The sequence below is a fragment of the Canis lupus genome, chromosome 31 (assembly GCF_011100685.1).
Source record: "Canis lupus familiaris isolate Mischka breed German Shepherd chromosome 31, alternate assembly UU_Cfam_GSD_1.0, whole genome shotgun sequence".
NCBI lineage: Eukaryota > Metazoa > Chordata > Mammalia > Carnivora > Canidae > Canis > Canis lupus.
In genome coordinates this window covers 15,022,659-15,047,114 of record NC_049252.1, presented here as the reverse complement: position 1 = coordinate 15,047,114, position 24,456 = coordinate 15,022,659, and the positions used below count along the sequence as shown (strand labels likewise).

The window sequence follows — 24,456 nt, the reverse complement described above, 5'->3', positions numbered from 1 at the left end:
AAGACCAGATAGTTACAAGTCTCTTGAGAAGAAGCCACAAGCATTGAAGAAACTAGCAGACGATAAGACAAGAGGAGCTACAGTTCACTGTCTCAGCCAAATCCTCAACACAAACACATGCTCATTGATGCCCTCCAACCCATGTTTGCAGTAGTTCATAGTTTGTCTCCTTGGTGAAACATCTGTGTGCTGTGCTTACCTCCACAGTGATGGTGACCAAGCACCTGGTCCCAACCATGAGACCACTTTACCTGCTGACAGAGGCTAAACAGAGCTAGGGAAAACCTCAGGCCCCCTCTGCAGCCATCTGCTTCTGGTCTTAATCCCTGCCCCCAAACAACCATCTTTGTTTTGTGGGCAAGGGAGGGACCAAATGGATTCCAGAATCCTCAGAGAGCTACTTGTGGATATATAGGCAACATGTGAAGACATATGATTTATATTGTATATGCCACTTTTTTTTGTTCTAGACTGAGTGTAATATTGTTGATACAGCTATTAACAAAGTTGTTACAAAATCTGTTGAATTTTGAACTAAAAATAATCGTAAGGCACATGTCTTGCACAATTGAAATTAGACAATTCTTGCCTCTAAGTAAAATATTTGAGTAAATTTCCACCACAGTTAACGAAATAGCTTCTTATTTCTGAAGAGGTTTCCTAAATGTTGTCTGATCCCAAAGCAGAGAAACTGAAAGATGAACCATTTCTATAAAAGAAATTTTTCTATGGTAATACATCTACATGTGTGTGGATTCAGTTGTAAACAGGGATACATTTCTTTAATCAAAACAGCATGTATTGAAAAATGAAACACCATAAAAATAAATATTAGAACAGTCCATTTTTATCAAACACTTATGTAAAGGTAAAATAGTTTTGCACACTGTAAATTTTAGTACAATTTACATTACATTAACTAGATTACAACTTATGAAAAGTGACAGAAACAAAAATAACTGCTTCCAACACATATAGTTAGTTCTCTGACGTGTTGACGGCAATTTCATCTGCACAGTCCATTCCATGTACTTGGAAGTTTGGGTGCATCCTTTAGCGAAATAAGCATGTCTCACTCATTAGCACAGCGTATTTTGTAAATGAATTAACAGACATATAAAAATTATTTTAATATTTGCCTCAAGGGGGAGCTTACAGTTCATCTTGCAGACCCTTTGAGATTTCAAGCCATTCCAAGCTAATGTTCTGATGCCTGCCATTCCTGATGCAGATCCAGAATTTGACAATTTTATTTTCTGTTTTGGAGCAAGTCAGTGAATTTTTATACTTCCATGCCACTTTCTTTTCTGGTGCTTTTTGAAATCCACAATGTGGACTGGGTTGGACTAGTTTTTGTTCTTCCTTTACTGAAAAACATAAGAAGACGTAAGTTCAACATCTGAGCCCTTTTTATGGAAATAGGCATGTTTGGGGCCAAATGGAGATATCTCAGACCCTTTCTTCTCTCACCAGCATATCTACAAAAAATTCTAGATTATTCCAGTATGTGAAGATGGTAAACAGGTCATGTGAAATGATGAAAAAAATAAAATTGATCCCTGTTTGACCGTTCTTAGTTTAAAATCAGACACATTCAGACACACACAGGCAAATGTGTCTAACATAATACCAAAAACATTCATTATAATCACCCATAAATCTTCATTTTATTTGATCAGTGATTTTTGAAATTTTGCTTTTTGGATATTCTTCCATTCACATATGCTATATTTAATGCCAAATCATCAAAATAGTGCTTTTGTCCTAAGTATGAGGACCTTCCTAATCCCCTCCTTCCCTCGGTTTTACTGTTTTATAGTAAACTCACTTAGTCCCTGAAAGCTTGGTTTTGCTTCAGTTTCTTCAACCAATGTAGTTCAAAGTAGATTCAGGCCTGGGTAACTTAGTTCCCAGAGATCTGAGAGTGAACTTCCCCCTTGTCAGATGTAGAATCCGAGCTCACACTTCCAGCCCCTGTAGAGGGCTGGCTGTCTTCTCACTCTCTTTCCATAAAATGGCCACTTCTCAGGCTCCTGCATAAATGCCTGTTTTAGAGTTTAAGCAAGTCCTTCTCTACCAGGCTACTTATCAAGACCTAGATTCCTGAGTCCAGTTTCCTGAGAATGAGCCCTCACCTGGAACACGTAACCACTTCCGGTTCCTGCAACCGGGGTCCTGCACTTTTGGCCTCCCACAGATTGTCCCTTTATGGGCATCTGACATCTGCCCCACACCCTGTGAGTGTCCCATTCTGTCCATTCTCAGTCTACCAAGAGTGGCAGAAGTCCTTCCAAGACAGAAAAGAACTCTTCCTAACAAGCCTGAGCAATACAATTCTATAATGTTACTTACTTGACTTCCATTTAACTGTGAATTTGTTATTAATAAAATATGCCCAAATTATATGTTTTGGAGATTTGCTTCCAAAAAAAGTAAGACCAACACATCTTTATCTACAAAGTCATCTAACATGAATGAAAAATAAATCAAGCAAAGTTTATGAAAAACAAGAAATGTTTTCAGATGGTAAATAAAAGGTGGTTAAGTTATTAATATAACTTAAACTTTTGTGTAGCATTAGTATTTTATTTCAGAGTTACTATTGGTTAAGGAAATAAGTCATTATTTTGAATATGACATGGAATGACATAAGCCATTATGTGTACCAGATTGGAATTTAAACTTTCTGCAAGGCACTCAGATGATAATGGAGTTGAGTCTTTGGTGAAGTTTCTCCTTGCTTTCCTGGAAGAAAGGAAAAGGGGACCATCTAAGAATGAATGAATTAAGCACTACAGCTAATTCTGGCATGTGGAGGTACTCAAGTCTGGTTTATTTTCTCACTCTGAGAATTTCAAACAAGTGAGAGCTCCACAGATCTTCAAAGTGTAAAAATCTGGAAGACTTTTATCTTAATAGAATCTCCACAATAATACACTATTTGGAAGAAGAAAAACCAACTTTAGAGAAAACTCAGTTACTGGCACTTTAGTCATTTTTATTTTAGAAATGACAATGTCTACATATTTTTAAAATTGTTTTTTTCAAGCTCATTTGTTATTTACAGCTCTTCCCTTAACAGTTTGCTGAATTAAGGGAGGATTTATATCACATCCTCTCTCTACTTCTCTGCTTTTCAAAATGACTAATCATCTTTCCATCTACAGTCTTAGGAATTAAGGGAAGAAATGAGATATTTACTCTCATCGTTTTTCTGTACAAAACATTACAAAAAAAAAATTTAACTGTGTTTCCCATATGTATTAGAAAACCCAGAGAACACAAAGTGTAGTATTAATTTGCCATGCTTACTTATCATTATTTGAAATGTCGTATTTAAATAGCTCGTACAGCATGCTTTGTGTCCTCCTTTAAACAATTTATGTGAACCATTTATAGTTTACATCTATTTCATGTTTTTTTGTCTTCCTGGGGCTTTTTTTCCCTAGTGAATTCTATTATGGTTTATTTCAGAAACAGATGAAGATAGACTCAAATCAAAAGAGAAATATGCAGGCCCTTCTCTGATGGAGGCACTCAGTTTTTGTTTAAAATACTGACAAAGATCCCTGTTCAGGTACCAAAAAGTGAAATAGAAATGAAATGAAACAAAATACTGACAAAGATGGCTAGTTTATTCCAGCAAATATGCTCTCATTTAAATGCAGCATCCTTTTTCTTTTAATACATATGTTTCATATACTTTTTAATTGATAAATTGACACACATGAAAAAATTTCACCTCTAACTCAAGGGTATGATTAAACAGATAAAAAAAGGATACTCCCAAGAATCTTGCTGTTAAGATATACCATTTTGTTTGAGGCTGCCTACTAAAAGTGACCTGTTTTTGCCATTGCACTTTATTTCCTATACTCAAAAGACCCTTTGGAAATAAACAAAAGCCTAGTACTTAAAATTTTAAATAAATATTACAGAGTGCACCCAAAAATCAAGTCTTGCATACAGCACCCAAAAATCAAGTCTTGACATATACAGGTCAAGATGGAAAGCTTTAGCACTAATGCTTATACATAATAAACAGGAGACAGTATAGTATAGTTACATACATTGTCAGCCTGAAAGGATTCAATATCAGATGCACACCATACACACACTAGCTATGAGACCCAAAGCAAATTGTGTAACCCATCTAAGCCTCCATCTTCTCAACTGAAACACAAAAATAAGTGGGTACCTACACCATCCGACTTGTGAATATTAAGTGAGATAATTCATGAATCCTATAAACAAAGCCTGTCTCATTAAATTGTATATACTGGATTTAAACTAACAGATAATGAAAATCAGAACGTTTTTAAGGAAAATTATAATTTAATACTAATATTTTTAGTGAGTTCTGGAAAGCCTACATAAAAGTTTTCAAGTTGTCTCTACATATATGAATTATTTACCTTTTATGCAGCATCTGGAAACAGCAAGTTCCAAAAGCAACCAGGATCAATAAAAGCAGTGGGATTGTTGGTATAACAACATAAATTAGATTGGGAATTATGCCTATAAAAGTAAAACAGTCTTAGTATAAAGAAACGGCTGAGGCAAAATTCTAACACTAAAATTATATAAACATTTTCCAAAACTTTAAAATAGAATTATTACAAATAAATGAATTCCAAGAAATCTTATTCCCCAAATATTGAATAATCTAATGAAATAATATATATTTGTTTGATAAAAATTAAGAACAAAATCTTACTTCACTGGTTGCCATGCTCCAGTTCAATGTCCATATTTCTAAAACTATTATTTAAATCTGCAATTTAGATAGGGGCTAGTTTTCACAACATATTAATAATCTTAGCTATCTTACTTCATTAATCCTCAGTTATTACTTAGAGAAACAAGCACTGATTATTAAAATAATTGTTGATTTATTGGTTACATAATTATCTTAACCAATAAGGTCAATGCCTTGATGATATGCAAGACTCTCAGGGATTAAATCAAAATATTAAATATTAGTAAACATTAACTAATGATACAGTCATAACCCAGAGACACAAGATTCCAGAAGCATAAAGATTTGATCTTAATTAAATTCTAAAATGAATAACTTTTTTAATCCTGCTTCATCACACTTGATAATGCTAGGTATTCTTAGTAAAATAAAAAACTGCCACATTTAAGTCCCATACAGATTAAAATCACTTTATTAAACATTTTTTCAGAGTCATAAAAGGGAAAATATTCCTCATGTAATTATTTACTAATATTTTTAATTGGCTTTATATGTTCTGACTGGTTTTAAAATCAGGCACCTGAAAAGTAACACACACTAAGGTTTAATATCATGTCCATACAAGAAAAGCAAATTGAAAAACTATACATTTAGTTAGCAAATCAAAAGCTGTCGGCATTACCAATCTAAATTATTCTAGTCAGTGACCAGATTTAGATCAAACTATTCATTTAATTGTACATCATGTCCTTTGTTAACAAAAGATATATAAACTGAGGTCTTAGTGATGGGGTATTTTGGAGATAACTTGCTATGCTTTCACCTTTTCTTGAGCCCTCAATACATGACTTCAGGGATTTTAAGAATTCAGGAAATATTTTCATTCCTTTTCAAAATACCATGATGATCCCTTATATATAATAGTAAATAAAAAGAGAAAATATTTCCTACTCTTTCGTGGATTTTGGATCACCTGTGGAAAGATTCTGCAACTCTGAGTCTTTGGCTCAATCTTCACAAATCAACTAGGATAAATCAAGATTTCTGTCCAATTGTCACAGGACCATCCTAAAAGGAGTGCCTAACTAATACTAACAGGAATTTCTGACAATTCCAATCAGGGAATGTGCAGTTGCACTGGGATTTCATTATTTCTTTTGCCAGGGGCAGCTGAGTTAAGAGCTGATTGTATGCATTCTTTCCACCCTCCTCACTAGTGATGTCACCTTGTTAGGCTAAAATCAGCCAAATGGGAGTACACACCACCACAGGACTCTGCAAAGGATACAATTCAGGCTTTTCCCCTTATACCCATTTCCACATCAGTCACTCCCTAAACATTTACCAGCACACCACTGTTGGCAGGCCGCTGAATGTGCCAATTTACATCATAATGCCCATGTGTTGTTGAATTCAGGTTTCCATGTAGATTGTGTAGTTTATGGCTAGTTATGTCTACTTAAAGTGAAAAATAAGAAGGAAACAAAATAGATTCTTTTGTTCAGAAACTAGTTTAGGGGACACCTGAGTGGCTCAGTTGGTTAAGCATCTGCCTTCAGTTCAGGTCATTATCTTAGTCTTGGGTGTCTGCTTCTCCCTCCCCCTCTCCCTCTGCCTTTCCTTCTGCTTGTGCGTGCTCTCTCTCTCTCTCTCTCTCAAATAAATAAATAAAATCTTAAAAAGAAAAACTAGCTTAGCATTATCTGTTCTAACGTAGTTCAAAAGTAAAGTTCCTAGGCCCAATTTAGTGTACCAAGCAACAAGAAAAATTAGTGCCAACATGAAGCAGAGTTTAAAATTACAGGTTCTGCTCTTTGACAGAAGGGTTAGAAACACGTGAATTCATTACCTGCTTCAGTAACAACCACATTTTGATGGGTATCTCCTGGTTGATTTGTAAAATAAGTCTTTTCTATAGGAGAAGTTGGATTAATCTCTGTAAATAATAAGTATAAGCATCATATATAATGATAAAAAAGAGAAATACAAACATAGATGAAACTAAAAGTCTATGAATAAAAGAGAAATACAAACATAGATGAAAATAAAAGTCTATGAATAATGTAAATACCATAGTTTTGATTTCTGAACCATTTCAGATAAAAGTTATATTTTGAATTTAATTTTACATGAAATTATTCAACTGTGAAGTCATCACTTAGTTATCTTTGAATAAAGTATCCACTTGGTGAATCTTGCAACTCAGATCTTGGTGAATCCTTGCAACACCCAACTGTATTTAGAAATCAATAGCATGTCTATACTGATGACACTCAGCAGATGACTACATGGATTGCATTTGGAATTGATGATTCAAGTAACAACGTGCTAAAACATATTTCTGTCCTAGAAAAACAATGACATAGTTAGATTTGCTTTCCAGGAGTGGCTATTTCTTTAAAAAAATAATAATAAATTAAGGCTTGTAAAGTTATTTCTTTCCCTGGTTTTATGAGACAAGATATCTTCAGTGGTCATGCAATTAAAAAATGTCAAAATTTCTTACCATGATCTGGTACCGCTGTGCTGCCTATTTTTTTCCCCAAGGGCTCTATTTGTTAAATTAATAGTTCAGTGAAAGTAAATTGAATTAGTAAGAAAAAAGAACCCTGTAACTTATCTTCATTTGCTTCAAAATATAATTCTCTGCTTATGTTTGTCATTTGATGGAAAGAAAAAAAAACATATGCAGCATTTTGTATTAGTGTAGAATGTTAAATCATTTTTAATATTATGTTGGCTACTCTAATTTGGCCACATAGTCTTTCTTTATTGAAAGTTTATCATACACCATCCTGTAATAATATTTATTATTTTCTTCTACACATATGTCACTCTAACACTTTAATAGCCTCCTGTAGGTTTTACAGTCCTACCCTACGCTCATTTTTCTACAGAACTTAGGCATTCTATGCCTGTTGCTGCTCAGCTGGTGTTTGCTGAACAAATAATACAGATATTATGTATTTTACCAACACAGAACTGGTTATTCTTAAAAATTATCTTAATAATCTTTAAATTGATGTGATTTCTGATAAATAATATTATAGAAATTTAATCCCATATACACTATTTTTAATGTCTTAAGAACAAGAGTGCATAATGCAATTTTAATAAATATAAAAATTAGTTTCTGAAGTATCCCCATAAAAATGTCTTAGGATAACACTGATAGAAACAAAGAATAGATATGTAACTCATACATAATAATAAAAAATGGAGAAAAGGATGAGAAAGTCAGTGAGTTATTCAGTTTCTTCATACTTAGGTTAATTGTTTACTACTTCAGATATCATTAGTCATATTATTAGATGGTATGTAGGAGGCAGGAGGAGGAGATTAAGTTCAAACCACACAGCACTTCTGGTAATTGGAGAATAAAGTTCAAAATAATTGGTGTTTTAAATCATAAATTTTAATAAATACCACTGCTTACTCCTCCAAACCCCTCACCACCAAAAACTAATCAGCCTCCTCTTAAAGAGCACTGACTATATAAGCAAGAAATTTATTCAAACCAGCATCCTCCATAAATAAAACACTAAGCTCAAGGAAGGCTGACAAATAGAAAATAAATAAAGATGAAACTATCTAAATTAAAATAAAGAATAAAATTCAACTATCTTAATAAGACTATAAATATAGTTACATATTTATAACTATAAAACTGAACATGTCCATCAAAAACAAAAAATATATAAAGGAATCTTATTGACAAAGTATAGATTATTTGAAGATAAAGGTAGAATGTAGAATTAAAAAACAATTTTTTATCTTAAATGCTCTTCCATGAGTAATAGGAATCTAGATTACTTACACAAAACAAGTAAACAAGATTCTGGATTTGATAGGGCCCTGAATAATTTGGTAAGTATGAATGCAAAATAAAAATAAAATAAACCAATATATGAAGGGTCAAACAGTTTACTTAAAAGCTAAAGAAAGGGGAAAGAAATACTAAGACTACTCTATAACATACTTTCTTTCATTCAATAGTTTCAAGTACATAGTATCAACAATTTAAAATATCAGAGAATTTCAATTTTATGTTTTTCCAAGAAAAAAAAATAAAAACAAAGAACATAAGTGCATAACAGATTTGGCTTTGCAAAGGCTTCTAGGAGGGTAATGATGGATTTAGGGCTTTAAAGAATAAACTCACCAGGGATATAGCAAGCTGACTAATATACCAAAAAGCAGGATAAACATAAGAGAAAGGTAAATCTAATCCAAATAATCCCTTGTGCTTTAAGGTCTTCTGAGAAAGGAATCATGTAATTTCAAGAGAATAATGGAAATAGCAGTACTTGATTATAATTGCCTTCCATGAACACATTATGAGGTCAAGTAGACAGCCCCTCAGAAGACTTAAAATGACACTTCCCAACACTGAGGATGAGAAAAAAAAAAAAAAAAAAAAACATCTCAAAGCCTAAATGTCTAGTTTGATTTTATTAGGTGAATAAACAAATTAGTTCACGTAGTTTTGATTAGTCTCTACTTTTGGTCAAATATTAATTTAGTTGAGCTGTCCTCTTCAAAGTAATTCAAATTTACTATGTCAACAGGAAACCCCACCAAGTATAGCTCAGGTCAATGCAATCTTCCCATGCTGCACAGGGCAAGAAGTTGGAGACTTCAAACAAAAAGCTAACCAAGGGGACATATTCCAAAGAATGACAAATAGGAAGACCATGAACATGCCCCTACTTTTTTTCCACCGTGGCCAGTGAGCTATAACCAGTCTGACTGTCCTGGAGGAGCACATGCGAAGTAACATGCCAACAAACAATAAGCTAAGGTTCTAGGAGGGAGTTGCTTTGTTCCCTTAAGTGCACTAGATAGTCATCCAAAGATCTGTTGCTCACATGTGTAAAACTCTAGGTGCTTTGGTGACTTTTACCTACTTCGCACACGTTACACTAAATATTTACAGTATTTTAAAATAGATTATTCTTTATAAAATCTCTTTACAAAAACAAAATTTGACCTTAAGGTTATAAATATTATTTTCTCTTAAAGACAGCTCTCCACATGTGTGTAGTTCCTTCCTTGTACTTAACTGATCGGGCAGTTTGCTCTATAGCATAAAGTATATTTCAGTTCATGAGGGATATGACAAGCTGCAAAGTCATTCTATGTTTCAAAGCAGAGAAACAAAAGGAGCCAAAGGCAACGAAACCTGAATATAAATAGTAAAGATAAAAATGTAAGCAAATATGCACAAAATCTGCTATACCTACTTACTGTTCTTCCTACCTGGTTCATACTTGCAGATGTAATTGTGCTTCATGTTGCACCTGTCATCATTCCACTGGTAAAGGTAGGGACCGCCAAGACCTGGATTGGCTGTTGGCTGATGATACATCACAACACACTTCTCACTTCCACAGGAAGGTTCATCAGTATACCAGTTTCTATAAAAAGAGCAACAGGAACACCTCAAAGTGATTTCTTTTTTTTTTTTTTTAATTTCATTTACTTATTCATGAGAGGCACACAGAGAGAGAGAGAGGCAGAGACACAGGCAGAGGGAGAAGCAGGCTCTGTGCAGGGAGCCTGACATGGGACTCGATCCCGGGTCTCCAGGATTACACCCTGGGTGGATGGCGGCGCTAAACCACTGAGCCACCCCAGCTGCCCCAAAGTGATTTCATTCATTCTACTATTTTGTTTTGTTTACTGTTTCAAGTTTTTTTTTTTTTAATTCCAATTAGTCAACCTATAGTGTAATACTAGTTTCAGGTAGAATTTAGTGATTCATCACTTACATGTAACACCCAGTGCTCGTGACAAGTGCCCTCCTTATAATCCCCTTCACCCATTTAGCCTATTCTACTCTGACATCCTCTCCAGGTAACCTGAAATCTCCCTTCTCCCTTTTGAGTCTCCCAGAGAACATCCAACTCTGCAGGATCCCTACTCACCGGTACTGGGAACTGCTTCCGTCAGACCACTGGTAGAGATCTGGGCAGGCACCAGATGTTTGCCCCTCTCCATTTCTCCAAAGCCCTATCCAGAAATCACCATCAGAAATCCCCGTTCCTGGTTTTGTCAGGTTTTGCAACATACTTTCTATTAACTTCTGTTCTGCTTCATTGTCCAGGCTGAGAAGGGCTCCCCCCTCACTCTCACAAGCCAGGCGTGCCTCCTGGAAGCTCACTCGGCTGGACAGTTCATGGAAGTAGGCCATTTTGTAGCAGGGATGCTTGAGGTCAGCGAAGCACACCTTTTGGCCTGAAAAAAAAGAATCTAGGTGTTGATTATCTGAACTATATTTATAATGCTACCATGAATTAAGATTAAAGAACCAATCAAAACAGGATACACTCTCCCAAGAACGATTCTTCCACTAAATCATTTTATGGGGTTTATTTTTTAAGTTATTATTTTCAATTTTTAAAAGCAAATTGATTCCCTAGTAAACCTGTAACATAAACTTTTAAACACCATACTTCAAGAAAATTTTTGTTAAGGGAACTCATGATTCTTCTGGCTTAGATATAAACTACCACAGTAAATAAAAGTAGCTGGAGAAATTTCAGCTTATCTAGAGAAAAGAGAGCTAAAAAGTCAAAATTATTAAAGAAAAATAATTCATAAAACAATTTAATTTTTAAAAACAAGTAAAAAAAAGCAATGTATAGAAGGTATGAAAGATATAAGGTGGCAAATTTAAGGTGTAAATATCTTTTATTGTATATACATGAAAGCAGATACATTAAAATCGAAAGTTAATAGAGGCCAGAATGAATGTAATTCCAGTAATAACGTATTAATATAATATGGTATTAGAAGTGACAGGATAGCTTTCTATAGTACTCTAGATTAATCTTTGAAAAAATTCTCATTGCCAATTTTCTGATTTTATAGAACATGGTATGTGTGAGCTCCAGTCGCTCAGCCAATGACTTCTATCCTTTTACATAGACATCTCAAATGAGCTATAAACTCCAAATAAAGTTTTCCAAGTTTGAACTTAGAGAATCAAGATTTTATCTATTTTAGAGAGTGGGAGGGAGAAGGAGAAAGTGAGTGAGTGCACAGGAGTGCAGGGAAGAGGAGCAAGGGGGGAGAGAGAGGGAGGACAGAAAGAACTTCAAGCAGACTCCAGAACCCATGCTCAGGAAGGGGGGACAGGTGGAGGTCATGCTGGATCTCACAACCCTGAGATCATGCCCCCAGCCCAAGCTGAGTTGGACATTCAACCAACTGAGCCATGAAGGCACCACTGAATTTAGGAAATCAAATACTTAAAACAAGCAAATAAAAAAGAAATGCATTTTAAATGTGAAACAAAAATCAGGTAATAAATCAATTGCTAATTATTATCAATCTTTGAAACTTGGGTAGAGATCAGGGTAAACTGAAATTTGGTCAAACCTCTCTTTTAAAAACAGTTGATTGATTAGCTAAAAACAAATTAGATGATATTTATGAGAACAAATTATTTTTCAGCCTTAGAGTCCCGATTTATGTATTAAATGGAGACATTAAATAAAAGGACTTCAAATATAACCTAAAAAATGCCCTATTGGACTAGTTGAAATTAACTCCTTTATGAGTCTAAAAGTAGTAACACTGCATTTCTTTTAAACTTTCCCTAATTTAGGGGCTCCTGGGTGGTTCAGTCAGTTGAGCATCTAACTCTTGATTTCGGTCAGGTCATGATCTCAGGGTCCTGATATCAGGTTTGTCAGATCGAGCCCCACATGGAGCCACCAAGCTCAGTGGGGAGTCTGCTTGAGATTCTCTCTCCCTCCGCCCCTTCTTCTGTTCTGTCTCAAATAAATAAATACAACTTTAAAAGAAAAAAAATAACTTTCCCTAATTTAGAATTTCATTCAATTCAAATCCAAATTCATTTAAATTTACCTTTCCCCATGGTTAATCTTAACGATTGGTAGTTTTACTGCATATTTCTTTAGGAATAAAGACTGGCAGCAACAAAATGTCCAAAATGTATGAATAAATAAAGAGAATAATCAGAATTTGGGAAGGAAATTTAAAATGTAATTTTTATTTATACTTGTATTTTAAGAATTTTTATGAATTACAGCACTTGGTTAAACCACCTATCCTGTATCTCTAAAGATTTTTAAAGTCACTATATTCATACGTGTGTATATATATATGCATATACTTTAAAAATCATACATATATGGCATATATATATATACATATATATACATATACATATATGCCAGAACCCCAAATGAAGCTTAAAATAATTTTGAGACCTCTTAATGGAATATCACCCTTTTTATCAAGTTTCATTGTGCAACATTATTGCTCTACTTCTGCTCTAACAACATCTGTGAAGATTTAAATACACAGGCAACAAAAGTTTGATTTAAAACAATCTCTCAGGGCATCCCGGGTGGCTCAGCGGTTTAGCGCTGCCTTCAGCCCAGGGCCTGATCCTGGAGACCCGGGATCGAGTCCCACATCAGGCTCCCAGCATGGAGCCTGCTTCTCCCTCTGCCTGTGTCTCTGCCTCTCTCTCTCTCTCTCATGAATAAATAAAATCTTTTAAAAATAAATAATAAATAAAATAAAATAAATAAAACAATCTCTCAGAATTGAATTTCACATATGTCTATGTATTGAGCAGAATAACTTTTCCTAATAACTCAGTGACATAACTGCAACTGCAGATGATCACATCAGGTCATAATAGAGACACACCAGGGATATTACACTGTACAGGATTTAACTAACTCTACCAGCAGTGGAATTCCTATTGTTCTATTGTTTACATCCGCCCCCTTATACCACCTGACAAGTAAGCCAATTATACAGAGAAATCTCCAGAACAGCCATCCTGTTTTGTTTTGTTTTTCAGAGCTTCTTTGGTTCACTTCTGATGTCTGCTGTCAACATTAAAAATGCCATGTGTCCCTCTGTCATTATTTCTTATTCCCAACCTGCCCATAGCCTCTATTACTTTTCTCATCTTTTTCCGATTTCAGTTTAGAGTTGGTCTCAGAAAACAGACTACCAATAATTTTATGTAAAATGAAGTCAAATTACTTTGTGCTAAGAAATTAAGGCAGAGCTTTCCTGCTTTCTTAAGATTTGTGTGCATAAAAAAAAAAAAAAAGATTTGTCTGCATAAACATGATTCTTGTTGGATTGGAGTTTTTTTTTACCAGGTATTTAATTTTGTAGCTGATCAAGAAAATTTGTCAGTAGTGGAAGGAGAGGAGTGCTATTATACCCAAAAAATACAACTTCAAGCTTTATACTCTTAATTACAGTACATCACACTGAGTCAACATCGGTATCACATCCATTCTCCCTCAGAATTGGCAATTAATGACCTATGAGGACACTCAGAGTCAGGAGGGAGCAGAAATCAGGAGGCCATTAACCTCACCACAGTGTTTGACTGATAGGCATTCAATATCTTGGCACAAGCTGAGGAGAGTCCTCTAATAAAATAGTTGCAACAAGGCAAGCCAGCCAGCCGGGTGTCCTCTCTGTCTCATTAACTGTGATCTGGACCCGGGAGCAACACACTGTATAATAAGCACAAATTAACGGACTGCCCCTAACTAATTGTTAATGAAAAATAAAACGTTAGTATGAATGACCACAGGAAAATGGAATTAAAGAGACATCAAGAGGACAAATCCGTCTGAAATAAATAATCCTTTAGAGAGAAACATGGAAGTCCCAATGGCTGATTCTAACACAATTATTTATTTTAATTTCTCCTAATTTATTATTAGATTTTGTGATGACTTCATTGTTTAAAATGGTTGTTCCTGATAATATTCTAAAAATGTCATTAAGCCCAGTAAGTTCTGTGCTTGCATTTTTAAAGCAAGCTATTTCCATTTTCTTCTTCTACATCCTTTACATATTTCTAAGTCTCAAAATATATCTCAACTGCATTCCCTTGAGCTTTCAACTTGCTCAATTTTTTTACTCTCAAGAACTCTCAGACTTGAATTTGACTTCAGCATTTCTGAAATATTAAATTATCCACCAACATTGTTTTGCAAGATGTCAAAAGGAGCCAATATTTTTTTTAAATTAGTCAGGCATTTGAACGAGTAAAAATTGTTTATGTAACAAAGCCAGCACACATTCAGAGGGTGCCTACCTATGATTTATATGCCAACAATTTCTGCTCATTATCTTTGATATGTTAAAAATAAATACAACACAGATTTGTTTATGGTAAGGACACAGAAATGATGACAAGAATTAACTCATTTATAAAATTAAGATAGCTCTTTGAATGAAATTCTTAAGAGAACTTTAGTGTAATGGGGAAATTCCTAACATCACCATGTGAGTCTACAGTGAAATAATACTAATAAGAGAAAAACCTAAGGCAGGGACTGTATTTAAAGTAATGACTGATACTGCAGAAGTCCTAGATGATAGCTGGCTGTGGCACTGTCTGTGACAGGCATTCCCCTCTTTGGTTGTAGATGATGGAGTGGTCCAGGGTCATGGTGAGGAGGTAGAGACTATGGTGGCTGCATAGCAGAGGGACTGTCAGGGGATCAGAACAGTGGCCAGTTACCACTAGCACAGGGAGATATTAACTCCAAGGTATTCACTGAATATCAGCTGTGTCCTCAGATTTTGAACTGAAAAGTCACTAGCCGTTCAGATCTAGCAAGGCTGTTTACAGAAAATTATAGATACATTGCCCAGTTTTATTACCATTTATATATACAGTAAGTTAAAGCTGACACTGGATTTCTTCACATCCATTTCTATTTCACTACCAACTACTGCCTTATTGTGCAAATTTGGTCCAAGCTGCAGCAAAATCAGCAGAAGAAGCTACTGAACGCTCACCACCATTTCAGCTGATCACATTTGGCTGTCACGGCAGTGGAACTCCCAACAGCTGGGAAACAAATGTTGCCCTAATTCCCAGAAAAGTTCCATTAATACAGATCTTTTGGAAGCAACTTTCCCCACTTCTGTAAAGTCTAATCTTCCTAGAGAACCATTACAATGACCTCTCTTCTCATTCTGTGAGATCACACGGAGAATCTCCTTTTCTCTGATCTTTAAACGTTACATTCAGACAAAATCTTCCATTGACTATTTTGAACAAGAGGAATTCTAACCTTCCATATACTACATTTACTTGCATCTACTATTCTATTAACCATAAAGTATTTAGATAAATATTGAGATAACCATATAACAGTTACACTAAGGCAAACTTTAACAATAATTAAACATCACCTAGTATTACAGTGACAGACATCCTTTGATTGTTGGCTTATTTACAAGAGTTACAAAAGACTTACCACCTAGGATTCTACACCTATTAATTTTATACACACATGCAATACAGAACTACATACGTATACTTGCACTTTTACTTAGGATAATTCTCAGTACTGCCTACTAAAATAAACATTCCTACCATTGTCACCACTAAGATTCTGCTATTCTACTATTCCCACGAATAGATGGTTTTGTCTTTTGTTATAGTCATGAAAATTCCTTTAGAGCTAACTATTGGCAGTAAATGTTTTTGGCAAGATACAAAAGTGAGGCCAAACTTATTAAGTTATGGCAGTTTACTTTGTTCTTCCTAAATAGAAGCGATCTATGATTCAGTTTTATTTTGCTTATATTTATTAACTTTCTGACAGTTGAGTCCTCTATTAGTAAAGCAATACATTTTTCTTGTACCTTACACTATAGTCATATATTATCAATATTGAGTTGAATTTATACCATAATTTTCAATAAAAGCATAGACCTCTTATGAATTCTTATGATTCAATCATGATCTACTTTTAGTTGCAAAAATAAATAAATAAATAAGTTGGGGGCACCTGTGTGGCTCAGTGGTTGAGATCTGCCTTTGGCTCAGGACGTGATCCCCGGGTCCTGGGATCCAGTCCCGCATCAGGCTCCCCACAGGGAGCCTGCTTCTCCCTCTGCCTATGTCTCTGCCTCTGTCTGTGTCTCTCATGAATAAAAATAAAATATTTTTTTTAAAGTTGTATAAAAGAGAATCTACATGACAAGTCTTCCCCAAACCTGACTGACTGAACTTTGGATATTTTACCAGAATTCCACAAAATAATTTGTTTTTTATCATTCTTTCTTAGTCTCCCCAAAATCACATTGCTAAACGGGCTGGTCCCACATTATACATTGTGACATAAACTCTGACAGCAATGCCAACACTTCTAAACTAAAAAGAAATGCTTTCAAGCAGTGTCCTCCTTTCAGTGTTCAATATTACACCAACTTCTTAAGAATCCTTCTTTATTAAAAAATTAAAACATTCTTTATTATAATAGCTCATTTTTGTAATGTTGATTTTATAGTGCAATTAAATGCATAATGCACTATCATGAGTGTGCTGGGACCTCTTTTCTTGCATTGATAAACAAACTCAAAACTGTAGTTCTGGGTCATTTTGTGGACAGTGGTGGCAGCTGCAAGTCCTATCTTCCCCCCTTGGGAAATACCACAAGGTTTGAGAAGGGAAAGAGACTCATTTTTTTAATTTGCATATTTCAAGCTGAGATCTAAATAACAAATGGCAAACCAAGTACCTGTGTGACTTAAAGGTTAAAGCCTCCATTCAAACTGGCTTTGAATGCCAGAGCTGTCCTTGAACTGTGGGTATGCATGGGGACATGACAAACTTTTCTGGCCAGTTTTCTTACCTAAAAAGGAGTTTTAAAGAAGCACTGATAATCATAACACCAGAAATTTATCAATAGTTTAGCATGAAGGGTCTCATGGCTAGCACAATTTTGGTAAATTATGAAACTATGTTCTCTCCTGGTGATGTAGGCTCTTCAGCTAGAAAAAGTTGTGTTTCCCTCTAGGTGGGCTTGCATACTGAGCTCCCTCTCAGCTTCTCTGCATGTACTGTCTGTGCATGACCCAATCCGCCTGAATCTGTCCAAACCCCTTAACCCTCCAACAATCCTGTACTATAGGTCTCATGATGTAGCTCTCATCCGTTTTTTAAAATGAGCAAGGCAACATAGAAAAGTTCAATATTTTGCCAGATTCACACAGCTCTTAAGTCAGGGTCTAGAAGCAGGCAGTCTGTCTGGCTCCATAGTCCATGCCTTTACCCAGAGGTTCATGCTGCCTCCATATATGTCCCAAATGTAGTATTTTTTCTAAAGTGAAATATTTTGGTAATAAAGGGATTGATGAATACATGCATGATGCATGTTTTCTATGTTATGATTATCAGAATTGATTTGTTACTGATTAGCATTGCTGGTATATGCAAGGGCTTGTGCATTAAGGGTTTGTTTTTCTAAAAAAACAGAGTCTGTTCTTCTAAGCAGATTGTGGATTTTCTGTTACTGAACACAGAGACATGGGACAAATATTGGAACATCTATCTCATATTTTCAAACCATATCTAGCCTTAACTATTTTTTTATCAAGCCCTTTAATTTTCTAAAGAAAGCAAAGCCCAAATAAATTTTTCCCAATTACAAGGATTGCAACTATAGTCAAATTGTCAGGCATGTTATATTACCAAGTAATATGTTACAATAGTGAAAGAAATAATCTTGCCTGCCAGTTGTGTATTTCCATCCACCTGTATGCCAAGTGCCAGCAAAGAAAGCTGCTATAAAAAGTAAAAATTGTTAGTAAGAACATCAGCTGGATTTCCATTCTAGACCCCATATAATACCACCTCTTTTTTAACATTAATGTAATAGATACTGCTATCCTCAGGAAAAAGAGTCCTAAAACAAAACTATAAAATGATGAAAAATAGCAGTTAAGGAGTAATGGCAATGATAGATGTGTAATTTATTAAATGACTGGTAATAAGATTAATTTGTTCCTTTCCTGCCCAAGAGATACTTAAAGTAATTGCATCTTTGAAAACTGCACTGTCATCACTTTATGCTTTTGATGATGTCATGGAACAGTACTACAGGATGGGGTATGCTCAGCAGATTTTTCCTATCTCCCTTGCTATTACAATAATCTATAGACTACTGGTCAACACACATTAATTTGCATAATTCTGTGGCATCTGCACAATAAAAGAGATGTGTCTAAATCACCCAGTCTCTTAAATAAAATACAGGCCAATTTTTTAAAACTTTTTTTTTAATTTTATTTATTTATTCATGAGAGAGGGGCAGGCAGAGACACAGGCAGAGGGAGAAGCAGGATCCATGCAGGGAGCCTGACGTGGGACTTGAACCCAGGTCTCCAGGATCGTGCCCTGGGCTAAAGGTGGCACTAAACCGCTGAGCCACCCAGGCTGCCCCAATGCAGGCCAGTTTTAATGAGTTCAAAATAATATGTATTAAAGTTTTCTGCAGAAATTTGGAGGTACCATGAAATTGACCTAATGCCATTTTGTTGCATAACAAGTTGGGGATCACTGCTGTGAACACTAAAAAGAAAAAGCAAGAGTAAAATACACACACACACACACTACATCAAAACACTTCAAATGCTTAAAAATATCCATATGATCTTCAGATATATCTTCCCATCTTAGAAACCTGAATTTTGAATACCTCTTTTTTTAAAAAAAGATTTTACTTATTTATTTGAGAAGGAGAGGGGGAGGGGGAGAGAGAGGAAGAGAGAGGTGGTGCAGAAGGAGAGAATTTCAAGCAGGCTCCATGCCCAGCACAGAGCCCAGTGCAGAGCTTGATCCCACGACCCTGAAATCACAACCTGAGCTGAAACCAAGAGTCGGATGCTTAACCAGTTGAACCTCCCAGACACCCCTGAACACTTCTTTTTCATATGGACCCAAGTCCCCATAAGTAAAATCCTCTTACCTTTGTCCTAAAGATGTCATTCTCTCCCAGTCAAGTAACAGAATTAAATGGTTGTACTCCCCACAAATATTCTCTACATATCTGTGTTAAAGCAACAAATCAGTGCAAATCTAAGATCCTAAAAGTAGTTCTCAACTTTGACTCATAAATTCATTAAATACTCTTTCATTAAATATTCTTTAATTTATTAAATTACTCTCATGGTTATATAATTTATTACATATTTGTGCATCAAAGTAAGCATGACCACTAACCTATAAAAATACTTTCCTGTTAACTAACTAATTAGATGCTATTAACTCTTATGGGGCACATTATGATGATGAAGTTTGAAATGTTATTTCTTGGGACACCCAGGTGGCTCAGGGGTTCAATGTCTACCTTTGGCTCAGGGTGTGATCCCGTGGTCCTGGGATCCAGTCCCACATCCGGCTCCCTGCATGAAACCTGTTTCTCCTCCCTCTTCCTATGTCTCTGCCTCTCTCTGTGTCTCTCACGAATAAATAAATAAAATCTTTAAAAAAATGTTATTTCTTGTTAAAATATTTTTATTTCATTTATAAATAATGCTCTCAAGTTTTAAAATAGTGATGTATTTAAAAGTATTGGAAAGTATCTTATTGAATATTTTGAAGTACTTAAAGGAAGAAAATTTCTATAAAGGATTATTTTGTGAGTTCCTGTCTTTTTTTCTGGGAAAAGTAATTATTTTGGTACACTACATAGAAATTGCAAATAGTTGTACTGATATCTAACAAACAGCAAATGCATTCTATATAAGGATGTTCCTAATAGTGCCCCCAAAGAGCTTGTTTCACTTGATAGACACTTGAGTAAAATTTCGGTCAATGGTCCCCAGTGGCAGGAAAAAGCTGATGCACCACTCAAAACTTAACACTGGTAAGGCAGACATTAGATCTACTATTTCCAGCATGTCATGTTTTGGACTGTCTGTACTCATGCTATTATGGCTAAAATATATTTTTAAAAATTTATCTTTAAAGGATAAAGCCACAAACTTATAATGGTTAAATTTTAATGTGAATTTTTATGGCCAAAGGCAATTAAATTATTCATAAGAAAGCCATAACTAAGTAATTATTTTGATATCAAGTAAACATCATCATTTATGCTAAATCAAATAGATCATGTTCAGTTAATTAGAAATTTTCCAGATGTCACCTACAAGATGCCTATAAATACTTAATAGAAAAACACAACAAAAGGTTTGCAACAATTTACACAATAGAACAGAAAATAAACATCAATAATTTTTTAAGTTATGTTTTTAGTTTCCATATCATCCTTCTCCTTTGCAAGTTTTATGGCATATAAACAAGAATATACCAAAAGGATACTATTTAAGTATCAATGAAGTGTTTCTGTGAGTTTAAAACACACCATATGCTAAAAGCCTGGTCTCTGCTGCTCATTCATTTGTAAGAGTAATTCTCATAAACACAAAGGCAGTCAAATATGCAATTTACATATTAAGATAGGTCTATAGAGTGAACTTTTTCTTCAAAGCTAAATTAGGGGGAAAGGGATCTAGTGCATAGTTCCTGTAACATCCTTACTTGGTACTCAAAAGTTTTCATTTTATCAATACAAAGAGCCTGATTTTCTCCCCATGCCCCCCAAATGTAAGCAGCACGCATGTCCTAATGACAGTTCACAGGGTATTTAATTCCAGTGTCTCCAGAGGGCCAAAAAGTTAGCAGAGAGTGATCGATAAGTAGACATTTAAGAATTGTATTCTTAAGATGCAGAACATCACATACTGCTGAGGGGAAGATCAACAACAATTAAGCTTCACATGCCAGTTTCCAAAGGTCTGGCTTCAGTACCCATTAGGCTGATACCACTTGTCATTTATCCTTACCTCTAGTGGCACCTGTTCTACAGATGGACAGAATGTGAGAAGGAATTTGCGCTTTTTACATTTAGAAAAAATCCACACTTAAAACTCACGCCCACACACATTCAACAGATACTTATTGCACCACTTTAATTACCGTTGCAAGAAATTTCAGGGGGGATAGTTACGCTCGGTTTTCACGTGAGGCACTATTCATTCATCCTAAGCTTTTGAGAATCTTCCCTTTTTGTTTTGTTTTGTTTTTTAAGAGACTTTCCCAAAAACTAAGAGAGGGTGAGTGTGATAGGTATTGCTCAACCAGAGAACAGTGAAAGTCGAAGAAAAAGAAAAAAAAGAAAAAACCCAGAGCGAATGCTGGGAAGCTCGCCAATTTGATCCGTTTCCCTGGCACTGCCTCCAGCCCCCTAACTGAGCGCCTACTGTGTGCAGCAACCCGTGGTCATTGCCAGGGGCCCCTCAGCCTACCTGCACCTGACTTGTCTCCGGAGAAGTCCCTACCTTGGAACCAGGTGTGCGTGGGCAAAGGAAAGGAGGCCGCACACAGCGCTCAGCAGTGTCAGGCCGCCGTGAGAACAAGGGCTTTGTGCCCCCGAGTCTGCGAGCGGCCCAGGGGAGCAGCTCTGGCCTCAGGCACCATCCGAGCGGACCCAGCGGGGGACCGAAGTGGAGCCGGGCCCACAGGGGGTGGCATGTCTGCAGGGTTCTCCGGGCTTTAGGTTTCCCGAGCCGGCTGCAGGAGGGTGCCCTGCCCCGTGGCCGACTCCGTCACGAAGCAAAGTGGAAAGGGCTCCTGGAAGACGCTGCGCCGCCGAGGACGCAGCAGAGCGCGCGCCGCAGCTGCTGGACCAGGCACCTCCAAAAAATGTAAACTTTTCTCGGTGCGCGTTTCTGGGGAGCGGGGAAGAAGGCGGAACACGGCGTCTCCCCAGCGTCTGCACCCGCCCCCCGCCGCCCCGTGCCCCGCCCCCGGGATCCGCGGCCCCCGACTCACCGCTGACCACGCGGCGGCAGGAAACCCCGGGGCCGCAGAGCAGCGCGGCGCCCAGCAGCAGCGAGAGCGCGCGGCTCATCGCGGCGCGGCGCGGGGGTCGCGGGCAGCCTCGGAGCCCTCTGCCCGCGCCGCCGGAGCTCGAGCCCCCGCCCCCGCCCCCGCCCCCGCCGGGCCCTACTCCCGCCGCCCGAGCCCCGCTGGCCGGGCCCCTGCGCTCATCGCCGTCCGCCCGGCCTCCCGCGCGGGTGTGGGGGCCGCAGCGCACCGGGGCGGGGGCGCGGCGGAGGGGAAACCAAGTCAGAGGGAGGGTCCCGCGGCCGCCCCGGCGGTGCAGCAGGAGCCCCGCTCGGGCCCCACCCGACCCGGTTGCTCCCCGCGGGCCTCGGGCCGGTGCGCCCAGTCCCGGCTCTCGGGCGGCGGCAGGAGCAGGAGCAGGAGCAGGAGCAGGAGCGGCAGCAGGAGCAGCAGCAGGAGCAGCAGCGGCAGCAGCTCTGCGCTGGAGGCGCGCCCTTATATACCCACATCCCGAGGCTCCGGCCCCTCGCTAGCAAGATTTTTTTTAACTACTTCGTCTCTCCCGTTACGCGGAGCATCCCGGCCCCTCCCCTAAAAACTGGAGCCTCTTTGAAGAGAGTGCGCTCAGCAGCCCCACCTCCTCTCTTCTGCCTCCCCAGGTCCCTTCTTTCCATTCGCTAACAGACCCGATACTCATTTGTGTGAAATGTGACAGCTTTGCTATTAAACTCTGGCAAAAGTTGGATCCATTTCGTTTTCTCAAAGATTGATGTCCACGGGGATGCCAAGTTGCAGGGCCTTTCTCTCTTTGTGCTAAATTGCTTGATCATATGCATTGCTAGATGCAGGGCACTAGCCACTATTTAAGATGGATTGGCGACGTGGGAGCCAAAACCTGCTCGGTGAATTCTATGATGTGGCAGGTTTTCCCCCCACCTAGGTTCTGCAAATAGATTACTTCCAAGCAGGTTGTTTGACTAAATGCCACAGGAGCAAACCGAAGAGAGTATCTGAAGCGCGGTTTTCCCAACTGATGGTAGCCTCAGAATGCAGCTCCAGAGAAAACCATCAACACAAATATTCTGCATACTTGGGAATTTCCTGGATGTATATGTATGAACTTCTTTACGATCATCTATCCGTGATCTGTAGCTTCCATTAGAAGTAAAGCGTTCTAAAACCTACAAAGACACTTTTCCATAATCTGACTTGGTCTTTATATCAGACCCTCTGAAGATGCTAGAGTTTAACCTGGAGTATGGAAAACAACTTCATAAGATTTTCATCTATACCTAACTTTGTGATAGGAACCCTGAGGATACATTTATAGTGAGCTTCGATCGGATTGGTATTTTCCCATTATGATGCTTTAAATGCACCAGAATTTGTTAAATAGCATCTTTTGTTTTTAACGGGTGGTACATTTTCCTATAACACCTCCCTGTCTTTGGCTTTCACAAGCCACAAGTACACTCTGAACATTTATTGGACTGCTTTCTTGGAAAAAAAGGTAAATCCTGTTACAGTAAGAACAAGTCTTGCAGAGTAAGATTTCTAGCACTTAAAAAAGGCCTTAAGGATTATTAAGCCCATCCTACCCAAGAAAGTAGAATTCCACAATAATTATAATAGTATCTATCAGTTTATTTTTCCTTGTATTACCATTAAATTACTAATTTATTACAGGTCCATGGGCAATTAATAAATCTTATGATAGTTATGGATCTTGTGAGTTTTGCTACTGGCTAGATGTCATAAAGAAACAGGCAATGCTGGGCTTTTGAATGGAAATGGAAAATATAAATCCTCAAAGCAATAAAGGTCTATATCTAGCTCAGCCTTGTAAATCATGTCAAAGTGTCCCTGGGTGTGGCTGTGGTCAGAGAGCTGCTGGAGGGGTTCACAGTCCAGTGTGGAGAAAGAAATGTAATAAGGACTGTGCGTGTAAATGCTGTACTGGAAGTCTGAATGGAGTGTCATGGTTAGCATAGAGGAATGAAGAATTATGTGTTTTGGTAGGAATTCTCTAGCCTTTGTCCAGGTTGATAAGCCTCAATGGCTGACTACCTGAGTGCTCCAAATGCTTGCA

General features: G+C 37.3%; 1 protein-coding gene across 3 annotated transcripts; it reads right to left on the bottom strand.

Annotated features, from left to right (window-relative positions):
* Window positions 1-1,147: 1,147 nt before the first annotated feature.
* CHODL (chondrolectin) lies at window positions 1,148-22,465 on the bottom strand. Of its 3 annotated transcripts, XM_038581265.1 has the most exons (7): window positions 22,353-22,465; window positions 10,627-10,936; window positions 9,959-10,116; window positions 6,549-6,635; window positions 4,416-4,518; window positions 2,667-2,745; window positions 1,233-1,367 (listed from the first exon to the last, which is right to left on the bottom strand). In XM_038581265.1, exons 1-7 carry the CDS (start codon window positions 22,429-22,431, stop codon window positions 1,365-1,367), a joined length of 819 nt encoding a protein of 272 aa, XP_038437193.1. In that variant the 5' UTR covers window positions 22,432-22,465; the 3' UTR covers window positions 1,233-1,364. The 3 variants fall into 3 exon arrangements, with proteins under 3 accessions (XP_038437192.1, XP_038437194.1, XP_038437193.1); XM_038581264.1 differs by lacking the exon at window positions 2,667-2,745 and having other exon boundaries at window positions 1,148-1,367; XM_038581266.1 differs by lacking the exons at window positions 2,667-2,745; window positions 22,353-22,465 and adding an exon at window positions 21,860-22,261 and having other exon boundaries at window positions 1,148-1,367.
* Between the last annotated feature and the right edge of the window lie 1,991 nt (window positions 22,466-24,456).